This window comes from Triturus cristatus, chromosome 11, assembly GCF_964204655.1.
Source record: "Triturus cristatus chromosome 11, aTriCri1.1, whole genome shotgun sequence".
Taxonomy (NCBI): Eukaryota; Metazoa; Chordata; class Amphibia; order Caudata; family Salamandridae; genus Triturus; species Triturus cristatus.
Genome location: NC_140594.1, coordinates 1,115,039,730 through 1,115,058,459, shown reverse-complemented (window position 1 = coordinate 1,115,058,459; position 18,730 = coordinate 1,115,039,730). Strand labels below are relative to the sequence as shown.

At 45.3% G+C, this 18,730-nt stretch overlaps 1 protein-coding gene across 1 annotated transcript in view; it reads right to left on the bottom strand.

Moving 5' to 3' along the window:
* LOC146786127 (cytochrome P450 2J5-like) overlaps window positions 1-18,730 on the bottom strand; it is a 110,124-nt gene that overhangs the window by 23,781 nt on the left and 67,613 nt on the right. The window contains exon 7 of the mRNA XM_085635629.1: window positions 16,175-16,362. Coding sequence (XP_085491755.1) covers window positions 16,175-16,362 — 188 coding nt within the window. The remainder of the gene's footprint in view (window positions 1-16,174; window positions 16,363-18,730) is intronic.

Sequence of the window (18,730 nt, the reverse complement as noted above, 5' to 3'; positions counted from 1 at the left end):
GTCTGCTAAACCAGCATTGATGGCACTGCATTGGCTCCCGATGCGGGAAAGAGTAACCTTTAAGGCACTCTGCATGGCACAGAAGAGTCTACAGGGGAAGGGCCCAGCGATCCTGAGGAACATGATCCAACCTTATAAAGCAGCAAGGGCTCTCCGCTCTGATCATAAATTTCTTCTCCAGTCTTATAGAGTAAGACGAGCCCGTACCGGAGGGAGAAGGTTCTCAGTGAATACGGCCTCCGCTTGGAACTCCCTGCCACTCGGATTGCGGGCAGAAACCAACACTCTGCGTTTCCGCAAACTATTAAAAACTCACCTGTTCCCGGTTTGAGATGACATGCGCTGGGTGCTGCTCCGATCTATTGACAGCGCTGGGATGCCCAAGGGTAACCGTGCGCGGTATAAAACTCCAAATAATAATAATAATAATAATAAAAGCGATGTTAAAAGATGTTCATCGACAATGCTTAGACCTCAAGAAGATGGGCTGTGGTTTAAAATTCTACCTAATTTGGCTGTGGTCACCCAGTGGGTTGAAGATGTCCTGGAGCCCCAAGGAATGAGGCATTCTATCCCCTGTAGTGGTATTATTTTAGCCAATTCATGTAATAAACCTTGCCAGGAGGTGGTAGCTAGGTCAACTAAGTAATTCACCCCACTGACCTTTTCTAGTAGAAGTATCTTTTACTCCACATATTGGCCCCATCCTCCTAGCAAACGTGGGGGACATATTTTCAAAGGTTTCTTGCAACGCAACACAGCAATTGAAGAGGCTGTGCTGTGTTGCATGAACGTGAGAGAGTAGAATTGCCCTATACCTGCAAAGAAAGGGCATAGTTCTGCTCTCCATGGGCTGGCACACTTGTGGCTGCCTAGTGCCAATGCAGACACCTTTGCGCCTTAGTGCATGGGTTAGGGGCTTGATAGTTTTTGTGCAGGAAAGGGTGCCATCCTGCACAAAAACTATCCTTTCAGGCTATATCCAATTTGCAAGTGGGCTGCAGAAATAAATGTTTCTTCTCGTTATGCCAGTCTTAGGCAGAATTCCCATTTAAATGCAAACCCATGTCTACAAGTTTTTGCATGAGTGGGTTTTCATCAAAATGCATTTTTGGATGCATGGGAACGCCCATGTGCCACTCATGGTATACCTACCTTACGCAATGAAAACACAAGGTAGCACAATGCACTGTACTGCTTTCTTTTACAAAGCAACGCAAATTAACATTTGGGTAGCTTTGTAAATATCGCAAAGGATTTTAATGCAAGGCTGGTCAAAAACACAATCCCTGTGCAAACTCTTTGAAAATTAGGCACTAGGTGGTGGCCATTTGTCAATATAGGCATGGGACGCTTTCCCACCAGATGTCTTAGGTGTCAGTCAAAAGAACTGACACTATGATGCATCATTTTCGGTACACTGATGATATGGCAACACAACGATAAAGTACACAGTGCATGTGTGGTGGGCTAAGCAGCTCGCAAATGTTCTATGTTGTGCTTTTGGAGGAAGATGAATTGTTTGCTGTATCAAAGTATTGAGAATTGAACAACTACCTTTAATTCTCTTAAACAGAGTGCTATTCAGCTTCAGATATCTCATCCAAATTGTACCCTGTATTTTAGAGTCATGATAAAATAATGGACAATCGCGCACTTAACAAATTTTAAAATATATTTTAAAAAAATCAATAAATGATTGATAGCTTTAGTGTCTGAGTTGACGAAATCTGTCTAATCCAATTGCTGGCTCTAGTGTCCTTTGACTGAGATTATGCGATTTTTGTAACTTTTCATTGTGACACTGTCCACATTTAGAAGATTCCAGATCTGTGATCTAAAATTAAAAAATCACCATGCAAGGAGGGGGAAGGGGCCTTGGAGGGGCGTGGCCTCGTTCCGAGAAGTATCTACAAGGCTCTGGTGCTCATTTAAAGCACTCTGATACCTGATACCTTTGGGTCTAGTTCGCGCTATATAAAACTCTAAAAAAAAACTTTTTAAAAGGCACTTTTGCCCTTACCCTGGCCCAGACTCCTTCCTCCGAAGAAAAAGAATAAAAGTTTGCTGAGGCTGATGCCGATGTCCTGGTGTGTTTTCATACCCCTCAATGGATGTCGGCAGCCTATGAAACTGAGCTGTAAATCTACAGTGCTTTTCAGCATGTTTTTCATGCCACCATGTAATACTGGCTCCTCATGTGGTCACTGTGTGAAGGGAGACGATATTGTGTGTCACACAGTGGCACCATTTGAGTTAACCTGTCTGAGATTAGCGGTCAGAGGAAGAGGCAACATTGAAATGAAAGGTAGTAGAAAGGAGACAAGATGCCTTACTAATTTTGAAAAGTAATAGGACAGACCACTTTTGATGGCCTGCACAGATTGCTTAACCTACCTGGGAGTCCTGCATCTTTTTTTAAAGAAATTAAGGGAAAATGAATAAAAAAAATTCCTCATGACGTTATACAAAATTTACCAAATTTTCTTGGAGGATGAACTCCAGGAACTTGGCAAGGATGAAACTTGTTTGACTTATTTTGAAAGTATTTCATGAGTTCTACTTCAGAACTGTCCATAAACCTGTTTTTAAAAACGGTGCTGGAAATTCTCAATTTTGCACCTTTCTGCGAATTTTCCTTAAATCAATCCCTTAAACGCAAGTACTGTGCTTCACTTGCTCTGTGAAATTCGACCCCATTTTTCCAACATTCCCATATTTTTTCCAAACTCACAGGCTTGGTAAAAAATGTGTCCTTGGTATTTAACCCCACCACTATTGTGGCGCAAAATCACCACTTGCAGTAGCGTGTTGTGTATCACAGCTCTTGTAGCTGACCTTGGGTTGATCTCCCACAGCCTTCCTTCACCAGTGTGAGTGGCAATGGACAGTGTACACAAACAAAGGTTCAAATGGGTTAAAAGTCACTGCCAACAAACAGTTCAAATTGACCTTATACTGACTGACCTGGAAGTTACTGGACATGCTGCCAATTAAATGCTTATCCACTTCTAGAATGTTATGTGTATTTGTAAAGCACACTATCTCCCATGAGGGTATCCTGGAGCTGAGCAGGTGTACACCTACCCTGCCTATGGTAGGTTGGTTACTTGAAAAGCCAGGTCTTCAGCTTATTGTAGAATTCTAGAAGAGAGGAGGAGGCTGTGATGTGGAGCGGAAGCTGATTTATAATGGTGTATTAAAGGCTACCCCGCTGCAGTGAAGGTGATTCTACTTTCATTGGTAATAATCTATGAGGGGCCCACCCACCATGGTCTATCTCACGGGATTCAACTGTGTGTTGCAGTCCTAAATTATTTCTGAGAAGGAAAACATCTATGTGCCAGACACTAATCAACATTTTTCTGTTTTCATGCCTCATGCATTAGCCTTAGGAAGGACAAATCGGGGCGGGGTGAGACAGCAGGCTTGTGGCAGACGGGCTTCTTAGTCCATGGTTTCTGCCAGCAGATGCACCATTGCCAGATATCAAAGCCCTAGCAAAATTTAATTTTTTCTCTTCTGGGAGATCTGAAGATTCATCTAGATGATAACTGTAACAAAGTGTCCGGTTTACTACAAAACCTAGAGGTCTTGGAGCTGACATAGTTGGTAAAATACCCTACACGTAGGAAAGGCCACCACCTAGAACCAGTATTCCCAAATTTGCCAAATCTGGTAGCTAAGCAAACCATTCTAGTGATCTGGTCTGAGTACCTGCTGGTCCCTTTTTCACTTGCAGTCTTTCCCCCTTCTGTTAAAGGGAAGGAAGTACACAGGTTTGAAAGACTCTGGTTCAAGCCGGATAACGAGTTTGAGCAAGTTATCTCAAACACTAAGCCTAAGCTGGAGAGCAATTTACAGCCTCATGCATCAAGCCAAAATCCAGTCTGTAAAATACCGATTCTTTATTAGCTCCCAGTAGCGAGTCCCAAATACCCAATCCCAATGCATCAATCCAAAACGTGAGCAAATAACGAATCGCTAAATAAATATCCGCTAACATACCGAATCGCTAATACCCAAAATGCTAAGTTACCGAATCGCTAAATACCGAATTAGCAGTTACCGAAATCACTATTAGCTCCCGGAAAGTGCCAATAGCAAATAACGAATCGCACCCCAATGCAACAAAACTCGCTAATAACGAAAATCCCAAAAATCGCTATTTTGCAAGAGCTAAATAAGGGGAATCAAAACCTGGAGGTAAAGTTACAAAAAAAAAAAAAGATAATGCAAAAAAAAATTCTACATGTGCAAATGATTGAGGCAATCACTAAACCCTTAAATGTGGCCCAGGAGACCCTGTTGGCTCCCACAAAATGGCTGCCCTCTACGTGCTTGCAAGGAGGATGCGGATCAATGCAGCAGGACAGCGCAGGAGAAGGGTCCAGGAGCGAGTTTTCAGACTGCACATAACCTTGCTTGGGCAGAATGAGGACGAGGTGTACCAGAAGTATCGCCTCAATCGTGCTATGATCATGCGCCTGATTGCAGACCTGGAACCATTACTGCAGCACCAGACACACCGGACAAATGCAATCCCTGCGCACGTTCAGGTCCTATGCAGCCTGCACCTACTGGCCTCAGGGAGTTTCCAGGGGGTAATTGCGGTGGCCGGAGGTGTTTCGCAAAGCGCACTGTCACGCTTCTTCAAGAAATTCCTAGATGCCATGCTGACAATGCTCCACACACACATCAGCTTCCCCACAACCCCACAGCAGTTGGACCGCACCAAACAGGCTTTCTACCAGGTGGCACAATTCCCACATGTGATTGGATGCATCGACTGCACGCATATCCCCATATGTCCTCCCGCAGCAAATGAGTACATATTCCGGAACCGCAAGTCATACCACTCGATCAACGTGCAGGTTGTGTGCGATGCCAATAATATCATAACGGACCTAGTGGCACAATTCCCAGGGAGCACACACGACTCATACATCTTCCGCAACAGTGGAATGCACAGGCGACTAATCAACGGAGAATTTGGAGAGGGACTCCTGCTAGGTACGTAGAAATACGTTTCCCCACACCAACACCACACATGTATGTACATCACCAATGCTAAGTCTATGCTTCTATCTTCTAGGTGACAGTGCCTACGCCCTGCGTGAATACATACTCACCCCATACTTAAATCCAGCAACCCCGCAGGAACATCGCTACAACGCTGCACACATCAGCACGAGGAATGTGATAGAGAGGACTTTTGGGATTCTCAAGAGCCGCTTCCGAATCCTCCACAAGACTGGCGGCGTCATGCTATACCAACCTGAAACATGCTGTCGGATAATTGCTGTATGTGCAATGCTGCACAACATTGCCACCAGAAGGGGGATACCCATAGAGGTGGACAGGGATGACGACCACCGGGCTGACCAACCACCCGCCCAACAACGACAGGCACACATCCCAAACACAGCAGAGGGCCATAGGAGGCGGACATACATAATGCAAAATCATTTTTGAAACATGGGAAAATGAGACATTACAAGTTAGTTTGGGGTGCAACTGTTTAATGCACAGTACCACTGAGGATTGTGCAACAAAACTAGCATTGTAAATCATGCTCCAATTGCATTATTGTAAATAAAAGGTGCCTTAAAGTCACGCCTGTGCATACACAGTGATTGGATGGCCATGGTTGCCCCACCATGGTCCTGCATGCATGTCCAACTGTCTAGTGGCGCTTCCCACGTACCCCAAGCCTCCGCTCAGGTGTATCCAATGCCTCACCACGGCCTGGCCCCGCGGAGGCACGCGAACTGCGGCGCCTGGTGCTGGCCTCTGCCAGTGACACGCTGCTGACACTGGAGGCAGCCTCACTTGTGTCATCCCCTCCCAATGCAGCAGCACTGCATGTGCTGCTCTGAAGGTGTTCCACAGCAGTGGTGATGTGTCCTAGTGACTTTGCGACATCCCCGCAGAAGTGCCCAAGGTCCACCTGCAGGGCGACTGAGCGGCGTGCCAACACTGCGGTGCTGTTGCTGTGCCGTGTGATGGCCTTGGTAGCGGCAGCGGAACGCAACATTTGCTGCCGGTGACTCCTCTTATGGCACTCATGGCCCTCCCTTTGTGGCACGGGTGAGCTCATGTACCTCCTCCCTGAGCTGAGCATTGCCCTCTGCAACCGCAGTGGTCATGTCCCTGACCGCCTTGCTCATGTCCGTGACTGCTGCAGTCATGGCGCGCATCTCCCTAGCAAGGCGCACGATATTGCAGCTAATGTTAGCCACATGTCGCCCCTGCATGCGCTGTGTACGCAGCATCCTCTCCTCGATTGCAGAGGTTGTTGGGACATCCTGTTCGGCTGAGGAGACGGAACTGCGACGAGCCCTGTGCCGCCGTGCGTGTCTTGCACCTCCAGGTGGTGCATCAGGTGGTGTGTATGTGCGCTGCCTGGGTGCCAATTGCGAGGTGGGTGTTTCCATCTCCTGCAAGGGCGCAACTTGGGACCTGCGCCTCTGCGCTATTGTGGCTGTAGTAGCTGCAGCCTGTTTGGCTGGTGCCGTTACTTGTGGCGCTGGTGCTGGTGCCGTAGCTTGTGGCGCTGGTGGAGGTGCCGTAGCTTGTGGCGCTGGTGGAGGTGCCGTAGCTTGTGGCGCTGGTGGAGGTGGTGCTGTTGGGGTGGCAGGTGTTGGCGATGCATGCGCGTCCTGCGCTGTCTCCTGGTCTGACTCGACGGGTGTTTCCGAGATGATCAGCTGGCTGCTGTCGTCCGAATCCCCAGGTGATGCATCTGTGTGTGAAACAGTGCATGGTTAGTGGGATAATTACAACTACATAGTGTTGTACACATGAATGTCCCTCTGTGGTCCACTAAATGAACAGTCTCCATCCATGTTCAACTGATGTGGTGTATGGTCATTGGATTTACGCCTGTACATGCACACTGGGCTGACTAGACTACAACTCCCAAGATGCACTGGTGTCATGTGTAAAGCTGTCTGTGCCAGAGCTGCAGACACACTGAGATCGGGCTGGGGGCATGGAAATGGATTTACGCTATGCTGGGTGTGGGCACAGGCATGCATCTTACCTTGGGCACTTGTGGCTGCGCCGGACGTGTCCATCTGGGTCACCCCCACGACGGCTTCCCGCTCTATCGTCCCTTCCACAAGGTCCTCCAGGGCTGTGTTGGCTGGTGCTGTGGATGGTCCGCCTCCAGTCCTGCTCGCCTCCCGGAGCCTCTCCGCAATCCTCTCTTTGGCACGCTTCCGCAGGTCGTACCACCTTTTTTGAGGTCGTCGATGCTGCGGGTCGTGACGCCAACTGCATTCACCCTCTCACGGATGCGCAGCCATATGCGCCGCTTCTCCTGCTCAGGCACCTTGAGGGACAGCTTGCCAAAGAGGCGGTCGTGTTTGCTGGAGACTCCCTCGATAAGGTACTCGAGCTCCCTGTCAGAAAATTTCCGCTTTCGCTTGCGTGCTGACTCTGCGCTGGATGGCACTTCCTGCGCCATGATGTGTGTGTCTTTGGATTTGCAGAGTCGGTGTGGCCTCACTCTGCACAGGCAGTCTTCCTTCCCAGCTCCTGTCTGCTCCTCTGTCGAGGCTATGTGGGTGGGGCTGCAGTATTTCCTGGTTGGTGATGTCATCTGCACGTTCCCGGAGCGACGCGGCAAATTGCGATTTCGCTATTACCGATTCGGTAATAGCTAACTCGGTATTACCGAACTCGCTATTAGCTAATTCGGTATTACCGAACTCGCTATTTGCTAATGGGAGTTTGCATGCCCTGCTATAGAGAAATCGGTAAATTTAGCGATTTTTAAGGAATCGCAAAATTTTACCGAATCTGTTGATGCATGCCATATACCGATTCCTTAATGGCGATTCCTTATTTTTCGCTATTAAGGAATCGGTATTCGTTTGGTTGATGCATATGCCCCATAGTAAATAAGAGTCATATGTTTGAGGCCTGGATAACCTCAGATCTAAACCAGCTGATTTCTTTAAGGAAAACAGCTGGAACGATAAAAAGAGACCAGCCCTGTGGTTTAAATCCCAGTTAAGAGAATTTAAGAAAAACTGTAAAAGACTAGAAAGAATTTGGAGGAAATCTTATGATGTGAGCTCTAAAAAGACTACTGATAAGCTATTAACCACTATCATTATTGGATGAGAAGTACTCAGACTGATTCTTTTGCAAATATAATTGATAGTGCTGCAAACGTGTCTTGGGAGGGGAAACAGCCTTTACTACGCACCTGTTACAACGCATGCCATTACATTGCATGCCTTTGCAACGAAAAAGGTGTGCAGCAGTGGGTAGAAGATGTTGGATTTAACTCCAACACCTTCCCTACTGTTGCACACACTGGAGTTGGAATAGAAAATTAATCTATTCCAACTTCCAGCGCTCCCCCCGACTGAAAGTCGGGGTAAAGATTGGCGTTGCCACGGCATGCGATGTAAATGCATGCAATGTAATGTTACACATTCCTTCGGAGGTGTTGTTAATATTGATATATACGATGTCAATGTACACTATGATATATGTACGTATAATAACGAACTCACATCCCTGTTGTTGAATTCACCCAATATGACCTCCCCCTCAACCCTGAGTCAGAAATACGTGTTCAGGCAGGCCCTGTGAGGCCTGAAACCACAGATTGAATGATCACAGGTGGGGAGACACATAACCCTTAGACAAGTGCGCGAACAGGAAAACCCAGATCGATCCTACAGATAGGCAGCAACACCACAATAGTCTCAGGAGACTGGTCCCAATAAAACACATTTGACTTGAGGGGCTTGCGTTCACAAAACCACCATAAAGCCAAATGCCACAATAAGTTAGGAACACACAGCTAATCTGAACACAGCATGCACGTTACACACAGTGTATGTTATACATCTGGATATGTACCCACTGTTTCTGCATTGTTTCCATGCTAGGTCGAGGCCCACCTCTGATTCTAACAACCAGATTAATGGCCCCGTGACCAGGCTCGGATTTCTGTCTCCAAAGGAATATGCAAATCGTTTTATGATGCTTCATGAAATGTATACAATAACGGAAGAAATAAATGTGCTTTGAGACAGACTTCAGACCTCAACTCTGTTGCATGTTGTCCCGGCTGCTGTGTTTAATTAAACCAACTGTTCCTGTTTTGCCAAATGCCTCCTGCCTTTGTTTTTTCAAGGCAAATTCATATTCAACGTATAGTTAAATCTATAATGAACCCAGTAGACCTGAAACCAGGGTCAAGTGTGAGCATAAGATCTGGTAAGCTATTCATTCATTCATTCATATATGCATCTTTTCAAGGTCAGGACCTTTGGTCAAGTGAGATTTTATCTGAGACTCAAGACCTAAGTACTCTAACTTCTTAGACATACAATATAAGGATCTGCTTACTTTAATGACCATTGTTAAGTCCAGATCCCTGCTGGATCCTGCCCACCTTTTATCTTTCTAAGGGTAGAGAGTAGTGTTCTTCCTGTGATAAGGGACATTTTAAACTACTCGCTGGAGGGTGATCAGGTTCCAAAATCCTGGAAACAAGCAGCGGTGAAACCATTATTGAAGAACACTCTGAATCCTTTGAATGTATGACGTGACATCGCATACATTCACAACGCGGTAGTTTACATCACGTTCGTTACAACGCAAGTCTTTACAACGACTTGCGCTAGTGGTGCTGGACTTAGGAATAGTATGATTTACTATTCCAACTCCAGTGTGTGGAACAGTCGGGAAGGTGTTGGAATAGTAAATCATACTATTCCTTAGTGTAGAGCCCCATCCAGCGCAAGTCGTTATAACGACTTGCGTTGTAATGACCACGTTGTAAAGTTATCGCGGTGTAACAACCGTGTTGTAAAGGTCGTTGTCTGAATCCTTCACTCACTGAAAATTATAGGCCAATCTTGGCAACATGTAAACAAACAATTCTCTGATCTCTTGGAAAATAATTACATCTTCCACGTTTCAGAAACCCTGATTTAGTTCTAGACACAGTACAGAGGCAGCGCTTCTGATGATAGCGGAAGAGCTTAAATGGAAACTTGATAAATGTGGTTGTTTGGCTTTGATTCTGTTGGATCTCGCCACAGCATTCAACACAGTATCTCATGCAGTTCTCCTAGAGAGATTGGCTGATTCAGGAATAAACCATCATGTCTGGATGTGGCTGGCCTCTTTTTTGAAAGACTGAAGCTGTCAGGTATTGGATAAACCATTCTACTCCCAAATGCTACCACTTGTGTGTAGTGTGCCACAAGGTTCCTCCCTGAGCCTTACATTGTTTAATGTGTACATTCGACCGCTGGACAACCACGCAAATTCCTTTGGACTATCTTTGGTCACATGTGCGGACAATATCCAGATGATATTTTCCTTGGCCACTGAACCCTCCTCAAACGGGGCCCAGTTAAACCCTTTTCTCACCACACTTGCAAATAAATATACTCATGCTGCCTACAACTCATTGGAGACAAGACCGAAGTGATGATAATATGGAACATTTTAAATCTTCGGTCTGCGCATTACTGGCCCTAAACTCTTCGTCCTCAACCCCAGTCTAAATTAACGGTAAGAAATCTGGGTTTCTGGCTGGATGATAAACTCTCCTTTCAGACACAAGCAAAGATAATAGCTGCCATGTGTTTGGGTACACTGAGGATGATTAAGAAGAATTTTTTATTTCTATCAGCTTATGCTTAAAAAACGATTGTATAGGCACTAGTGACCTCACACCTGGATTATGGTAATATGCTCTACATGGGAGCTCCACAATCATTGCTAAATAGATTGTAAGTGGTGTAAAATGCAGCTGCTCGCCTTCTGCTAAAGATTCATCAATTGGCATCAACACCCTTAGCTAAGCTACATTGGCTACCAATAAAAAAGTGGATTTCATTTATGGACTTATGCATAGTGCACAGAATTTATAACAATATTGGGCCCAAATCTTTTACATCCGATGTTGCAAAACTACACCCCTTGAAGACTTCTTCAGTCTACTAAGTCCTATTGGGTAACTACCCTGAGAATACAGAAAAGCCGGAGTGGGGGTCGTTCTTTCTCATTCCTGGCTTTAAAACTCTGGAACGAGATGCCTGACTCCCTGAGTATGACCTCAGATTAACTAAAGTTTAGGGAAGAGCTTAAAACATGGCTTTTTTGTTGAATCTATTGATAGTATTTCGTAGTTCCTAGGGTTCAAGCAATTTTTAGCACTGGGAGACCATGCACTTTATAAATCTGGTAAATAGAAATAGATACCCAGCAGTTCCAAGGTGTAGTGGAGCAGGAACTCTGCTCTGCCAAGCCACAAAATACCTCCAACATTGCTGATAGTGTACTAGGTATTACTCATAGCAATCAGTGGTGGCTCCTCTGCCAATGGGGAAGAGCATCGCTCCACTGCTTCACAGCGGTGCAAGAAAGGAAAAATAAAATAATAACTTGATGTTATTATTTTACAGGGTCTTGCTGCAGCAGCATGGGGGAGGGGATGCTCTGCTCACGGGACAGGGCAGGGGAGGAGTGGTGGGCACACTGAAGTGCACATGACACTTTGGCCAGCCCTCTCGGGCTGGCCAAACAGTCATGCTCACTTAGCATGTTCTCCACCCAGGCTGCACTACAGCCTGGGTGGAGAACATGCCCAGGCCCCCAGTCCCCGTCTGAGCGAAGAACTTGGCGCTCAGAACACTCACAATGCTGCATTGCGACGTTGTGATTGGCTCTAGGGACACTGGGTGCTTCTTGTTCAGCAGAGGAGAGGCAACGTGGGACACAGCGGCAAGAAGGTAAGTGTCTTTTTCTGGTTTTTACATCCCCTCGCCCACGCCTCTCCACCCCAGATCTGTGCCGGTCGCCACTGATAGCAATCATAATAATGACAATAACCATTGTACATCCTTTGACAGAATTGTATCATTAGCGTTAAACTTGTACAACTGTTGTAACAATAGGAGTTACCGGTTAGCCAGAAAAACGATGAACAGGGAATTAAGTCCATTGATAGAAAAAGCTATTTTACAAACATTGCTAAACAAGCACGTGATGTATTTAACCTCAACCAGAGAAGCTGAAGCTCTTCATAAGGCTGTTGTTGTCTAACGTTAAGTGGGTACAAATAAACAATGACTTGATGCTATGGAATCTTTATTTAACATCAAGAACTCATAGTGTGTGTGTGTGTGTGTGTGTGTGTGTGTGTGTGTGTGTGTGTGTGTGTGCTATACAAATAGAAACTTTAACATTCAGGCTAAAATATATTACACATACAATGAGTCTTTGGGCCTCATTTCGACACTGATGGGCAGTCCATGTCAGCTCAGAGGAGACTAAAGCACTTGCTCCCCTGGTGGGGGGCTGCCCACCCTATTTAGAGATGTCCCTGCTTAGCTGGAATCTTTAAAGCCTTCATAACTGCTGATGAGATGGCTCCACTGGTGGGTGAATTGTTTACCAAGTGGGTGCCATGTTTGTTGTGCCCATTCAACAAACCTTTCTGTTTTTGAAGAGTATAACCCTAAATCTGGGGATTGTTCTTGTAAAACAAAAGTAAATTCTCTTGCATATTGAGACTTTTATCCTTCCTTGAGGTGGTCACTGAGTTCTTTCCTTGTCCAGCATCAGCATGCCTCAAAAGGCAGAACCTGGCTTTGAAACCCAGTAATGGTCACCCTGCCCTAAATAGGGTAGGGTGACCATCACGTTGACCTAACAGCCCGGCGGCCTACAAGCAATCAGGTCAGTAGCTTCAGATTGTACCATCTGAGGCTGCACCATTGGAAGTGCTGTGGTACCCCACTTCTAAAGACAGTGGTGTCAGGAATGCAGCTGTTGCTGCAAGGGAGAGCGAGGCACTGAACTGAGATATCTATCCGTTATGCAAGGGCTTCCAGAGAGGTGGTATTGTTTGAGCAACCTCCCAAATCAGTCTGGAAAAAGGGAAAGTGGGTGTTGGGTGTAAGGGAAGGTGACAGAGAGGATACACCACATCTGTGGGGAAACAGCACAGAAGAGTCCCACAGCATGCCTTGGGCCAGTGGTGTTACGAAAGTTGAGGGGACCTCCTTGCAAACTACATGGAGGGCCCCCCTCCAGACTCACTCAGGAGCTCTAAGGCCAGTGTACTGTGCTGAGGGGGCCACCTGGAACTCTGCGCCCCGTACTGCAGGGGTTTTGGGGGGTTTTGTTACGTCACTGCCTTAGGCAGATGGTGTTGGAGTGGATGATCTCAGGGTTGGGCAGAAAGGCCCTGTAATACCAAAAGGTACACTGATGATTTACGCACATGAACAATAAACATGCAGGGATGAATAGGGAATTAAAGTCAGTACAGGCTCACTGGGCTTTCCAGAAGAGTTGGCAACAGGCACTAGGAATCACCCTGAGACCCAGAAGCACCCGGTAAGCAGTTTGTCAACATTTCAGTTGCAAAGATGGAACCAATCAGCACAGTGATCTTAAACAGCAGGACCCAAACTGGGAAAAGGCAGTAAGACAACAAACAGCAGGAAAGATACAAACCAGGTTAGGAACAAAACAATACATTTGAAGGACGCAATGAGGTGACGAATTGGGAGAGAACCATCAAACGAACAGAAACTTGCCAAATATAACCTTTTCTTAGTTGGCAGCCTTTTTTAGATCACAGTGCTAGCTCCACCAGTTCTGACCTGAAACTGCCTGATTCTGACCATCTATCCTATGCATGAGCCAGCCGCCAAGAACCTGTCCTGTACAGTCTCCAATCCTTCCCTGCTGTTCGTGTGTTTCTTAGACAGAACTGAAAAGGCTTGTATTTGGGCCTCCATTCCTGTATTCCCACTGATGATTCCTGACTTCCCTGCTTTCTCCCTTTGTCACTGTCGTCCTATCTTTCTCTTCCTCTTCTCTTTTGTGTTTTCCTCCCTCTTGCTCCGGATCAAAAACTGTTGAAGAAAAGTAAGTGCTGGTCCCAAATATAATTGGGTCCCACCTGGAACCTCCAGCTCCGATCAAGCACTGCTCATGGGTCAGCCCACATATGCTACCTTGAAAGCCACAGCCTAATGGTCAAGGATAAATGCAACATTCTCAGACTGACTGCTGACAATGATCTCTTTTGTTGATAACTCTAGCAAATCCTTCATGACAAGGTGCCACTCAACTGCAACATCAGCTCCAAACATAGAGAGCACAGGGGTGGAGGTGGAGGAAGGAAGGATTGTATACGTCACAGAACTGGCAGGCTTAGAGTTTAATGACACATCACAGACCTCATCTGAATACATTGAAGCAAGAAACATTAATGTTATCCATGCCCTGATTCGCTCATGCAGTGATGTATCCTCCCAGCCAGAAGATGACAACTGCTTTATGGATGAAATCCTTAAAACACAAAGTACACTTAAAATGGTCAATGTTAACCTTTGAGCAGGAGTAACCAGAGTGAAGGCACAGGCTGAACTAATGGCTCCTCAGCTGTGGCAAAACAATCACTGCCTCGTACACACAGTGAGGCCCGTACCGAGTCCATTGTTTACAACCAACATCAGCACAATTGGCTTCACTGTGCACCGCCATCTGCTGCATGTTAGGACAATGCACTGATTTTATTTTCCCATCCTAACCTGAAACAGCTCAGATGTGTTAGAGAGTTCAAGACAGTGGACACAAGAGAGTACAACCATATCTATCTCACGGTCCAGGATGTACCATGTGAGGAGACACAACTTGACGATATCCAAGACAGTCTCTTGAAGTAGTATGCCCACACACCTTATGTGTATGCCTGCTACAGTGGGACTGAGTTGACCTCAGCGAGATTGTCATGGCCTGAAGGGTGTACTTAAAATGTACTACCAAAATTTGTATGATCTCTGCATGTGTGCTTAGGGCTGACAGCAAAATGAGCATATGCATTCCTAAATTACATACATTAACTGTTGGATATGCAAGGGGGGTGCTCAGTTACAAATATGTCCTTTTATGTAATATGAAACTATAATATGACAATTTTTTAAAAATGTCCCTCTGGTGTATAAAGTCACATTGATCCAACTGTCCTTTTAATGTGCAGTCCTCGTAACTTAATTAATTTGTGATGAGAAAAGCAGGGAGGGCTGTTAAGAACTAGAATAGTTGCAATATAATATTTTTAGGCACAGGGAACACGTTTTTTATTGCTATTTGGAAAAATACCGTTGCTCTCTGTGGGAAGGTGTAGTCAGGGTGGAGTTTAGGATCACTAAGTACTTCCCAGACCTCTTGGTGGGAATATGAAGTGTTGGAAAGTAAATCTAACAGAATTCAAATGACTTTGTAGTAATATCCAATGGCAGAGTTCAATTTTGACAAAAAGGGCCTACACACTGGCTCATTGTTCAACATTTGATTGAGAAGAGGTATTTTGGGGCATATTAACAAGGCGGCGATAATAAATTATCGCTGCTTTTGCGGCCGTTTTCGGCCGAAAAGCGGCGATAATTTTATCGCCTAATTAGCAAGGTCACGCTAACTCGTGAAACCTTGCTTTAGCGCCGGGATTCTTAACGCCCAGCTTTGCATCTCTAATGAGATGCAAAGTGGGCGCTCCTGACCTGAACGCCATGAAGCATAGCGGCAGGAAAAGTGGCGATAACCCCTGTTATCGCTACTTTCCTTACCCCTGCTTCTGGCCTGACTTAGCCATGATATCCTATGGAAGGTGGATATCATGGCTAAGTTTGTGAGTCCCTATCAACAAGCTAACGACACATTTCGTGAGATTATCGCTGGGTTTCCAGCGATAATCTCACGTTAGGCAGTTAGCGTTAGGATTTTTATCGCTTTTGAGATAAGCGTTGCTAATAGCACGCTATCTCAGCGATAAAAATCCACGATAGCCGGCGATAATTATCCTAGTGCTAAGTGCGCTTAGCGATAATTATCGCTGGTTGTTGCTGATATGCCCCTTGATTCTTTTTGGGCCACATGCAGAAAATATTTAAAGAACACGGTTAAGTTGGGCTAAATATTCTACAATGTATTATTGTAGTGATGACTTCACCTTCAACCAGACTGTGAAATGTCTGGAAGGTTCCATTTGAGCACTCCACAAAGCTCTATACACACTTATATACAAATATATAAATAATAAATTCCCCCCACTAAGTATCATGACCCATACTTCTGCTAATGCACAGAGTGTGGAACACTGGGGAAGTGTCTGTACCTTCTTCACGTGGAACCCCTGCAGCTCTGTTTCCTTTATCACCTGCCTCACGATACCGACAGAAACAACATTGCTGAAGCGATGGATCTCATAGACCACAGCGTTGGTGTAGGGCAGCCTCTTCCGATCCTCATACTCGATGACATGCGCTGGTCCAAGAACAGCATCCAGCTCCTGCTGAACTTTCACTGGGGAAACACATTCCATTATCACAGGAGAAGGTGGCATGTGTGGCTTGTATGCCAGATTTTTCTTCACATTAAGCCCAGGCATAGGTTCTCTACTGGACCAGGGTTATTTCCGTACAGTGCTATTATTAGTGTTATGGAATCATGGTCGTACTGTGTCATGAAGAGTGTTATGGAATCACGGCCTCGTTTCTGTACTGTGTCATGAAGAGTGTTATGGAATCATGGTCGTACTGTGTCATGAAGAGTGTTATGGAATCACGGCCTTGTGTTTGTACTGTGTCATGAAGAGTGCTATGGAATCACGCCTCGTGTCTGTACTGTGTCATGAAGAGTGTTATGGAATCAAAGTCTCATTTCCGTACGGTGTCATGAAGAGTGTTATGAAATCATGCCTCGTGTCTGTACTGTGTCATGAAGAGTGTTATGGAATCACGGCCTCGTTTCTGTACTGTGTCATGAAGAGTGTTATGGAATCATGGCCTTGTGTTTGTACTGTGTCACGAAGAGTGCTATGGAATCACGCCTCGTGTCTGTACTGTGTCATGAAGAGTGTTATGGAATCAAAGTCTCATTTCCTTACGGTGCCATGAAGAGTGTTATGGAATCATGGCCTTGTGTCTGTACTGTGTCATAAAGAGTGTTATGGAATCATGGCCTCGTTTCTGTCTGTGTCATGAAGAGTGTTATGGAATCACGCCTCATGTCTGTACTGTGTCATGAAGAGTGCTATGGAATCACGGCCGCATTTCTGTATTGTGTCATGAGGAGTGTTATGGAATCATGGCCTCATGTCTGTACTGTGCCATGAAGAGTGTTATGGAATCATGGCCTTGTGTCTGTACAGTGTCATGAAGAATGTTATGGAATCACGGTCTCATTTCTGTACTGTGTCATGAAGAGTGTTATGGGATCACGCCTGGTGCCTGTACTGTGTCATGAAGAGTGCTTTGGAATCACGGCCTTGTGTCTGTACTGTGTCATGAAGAGTGTTAAGGAATCATGGCCTTGTGTCTGTACAGTGTCATGAAAAGTGCTATGGAATCACGGCCTTGTGTCTGTACTGTGTCATGAAGAGTGTTATGGAATCACGGCCTTGTGTCTCTACTGTGTCATAAAGAGTGTTATGGAATCATGGCCTCGTGTCTGTCTGTGTCATGAAGAATGTTATGGAATCACGGTCTCATTTCTGTACTGTGTCATGAAGAGTGTTAAGGAATCACGGCCGCATTTCTGTATTGTGTCATGAAGGGTGTTATGGAATCATGGCCTCGTGTCTGTCTGTATCATGAAGAGTGTTCTTGAGTCACAGCCTCATTTCCGTACTGTGTCATGAAGAGTGTTATGGATTCGCACCTTGCGTCTGTACTGTGTCATGAAGAGTGTTATGGAATCGCACCTTGCGTCTGTACTGTGTCATGAAGAGTGTTATTGAATCACAGCCTCATTTTCGTACTGTGTCATGAAGAGTGTTATGGAATCACGGCCTTGTGTCTGTACTGTGTCATGATGAGTGTTATGGAAGCATGGCCTCGTGTCTGTCTTTGTCATGAAGAATGTTATGGAATCACAGCCTCATTTCCATACTGTGTCATGAAGAGTGTTATGAAATCGCACCTTGTGTCTGTACTGTGTCATGAAGAGGATTATGGAATCAAGAGGCCCGATTCACAAAAGTAATCTGAGACAAAATCCTAACTTTACGACTTTCGGTATTTACAAAGGGCATTTAGGGGTAATAAAGTAAGGATTCCTAACTTATATAAATACCCTTTGTGAATACCGAAAGTCATAAAGTTAGGATTTTTTCTCAGTTAAACTTAGGTTTTGGGCTTAAGTTTACACTTTACGACTTTTAGTATTAATAAAGGGCATTTTGGAGTAGTAAAGTTAGGATTCCTAACTTTACTACTCCTAGATACCCTTTGTGAATACCGAAAGTTATAAAGTTAGAATTATGTCTCAGATTACTTTTGTGAATCGGGCCCAAGGTCTCATTTCTGTACTGAGTCATGAAGAGTGCTATGGAATCACACCTCGTGTCTGTACTGTGTCATAAAGAGTGTTATGGAAACATGGCCTTGTGTCTGTACAGTGTCATGAAGAGTGTTATGGAATCATGGTCTCCTTTCTGTACTGTGTCATGAAGAGTGTTATGGAAACATGGCCTTGTGTCTGTACAGTGTCATGAAGAGTGTTATGGAATCATGGTCTCCTTTCTGTACTGTGTCATGAAGAGTGTTATGGAATCACGGCCTCGTTTCTGTACTGTGTCATGAAGAGTGTTATGGAATCATGCATCGTGTCTGTACTGTGTCACAAAGAGTGTTATGGAATCACGCCTCGTGCCTGTACTGTGTCATGAAGA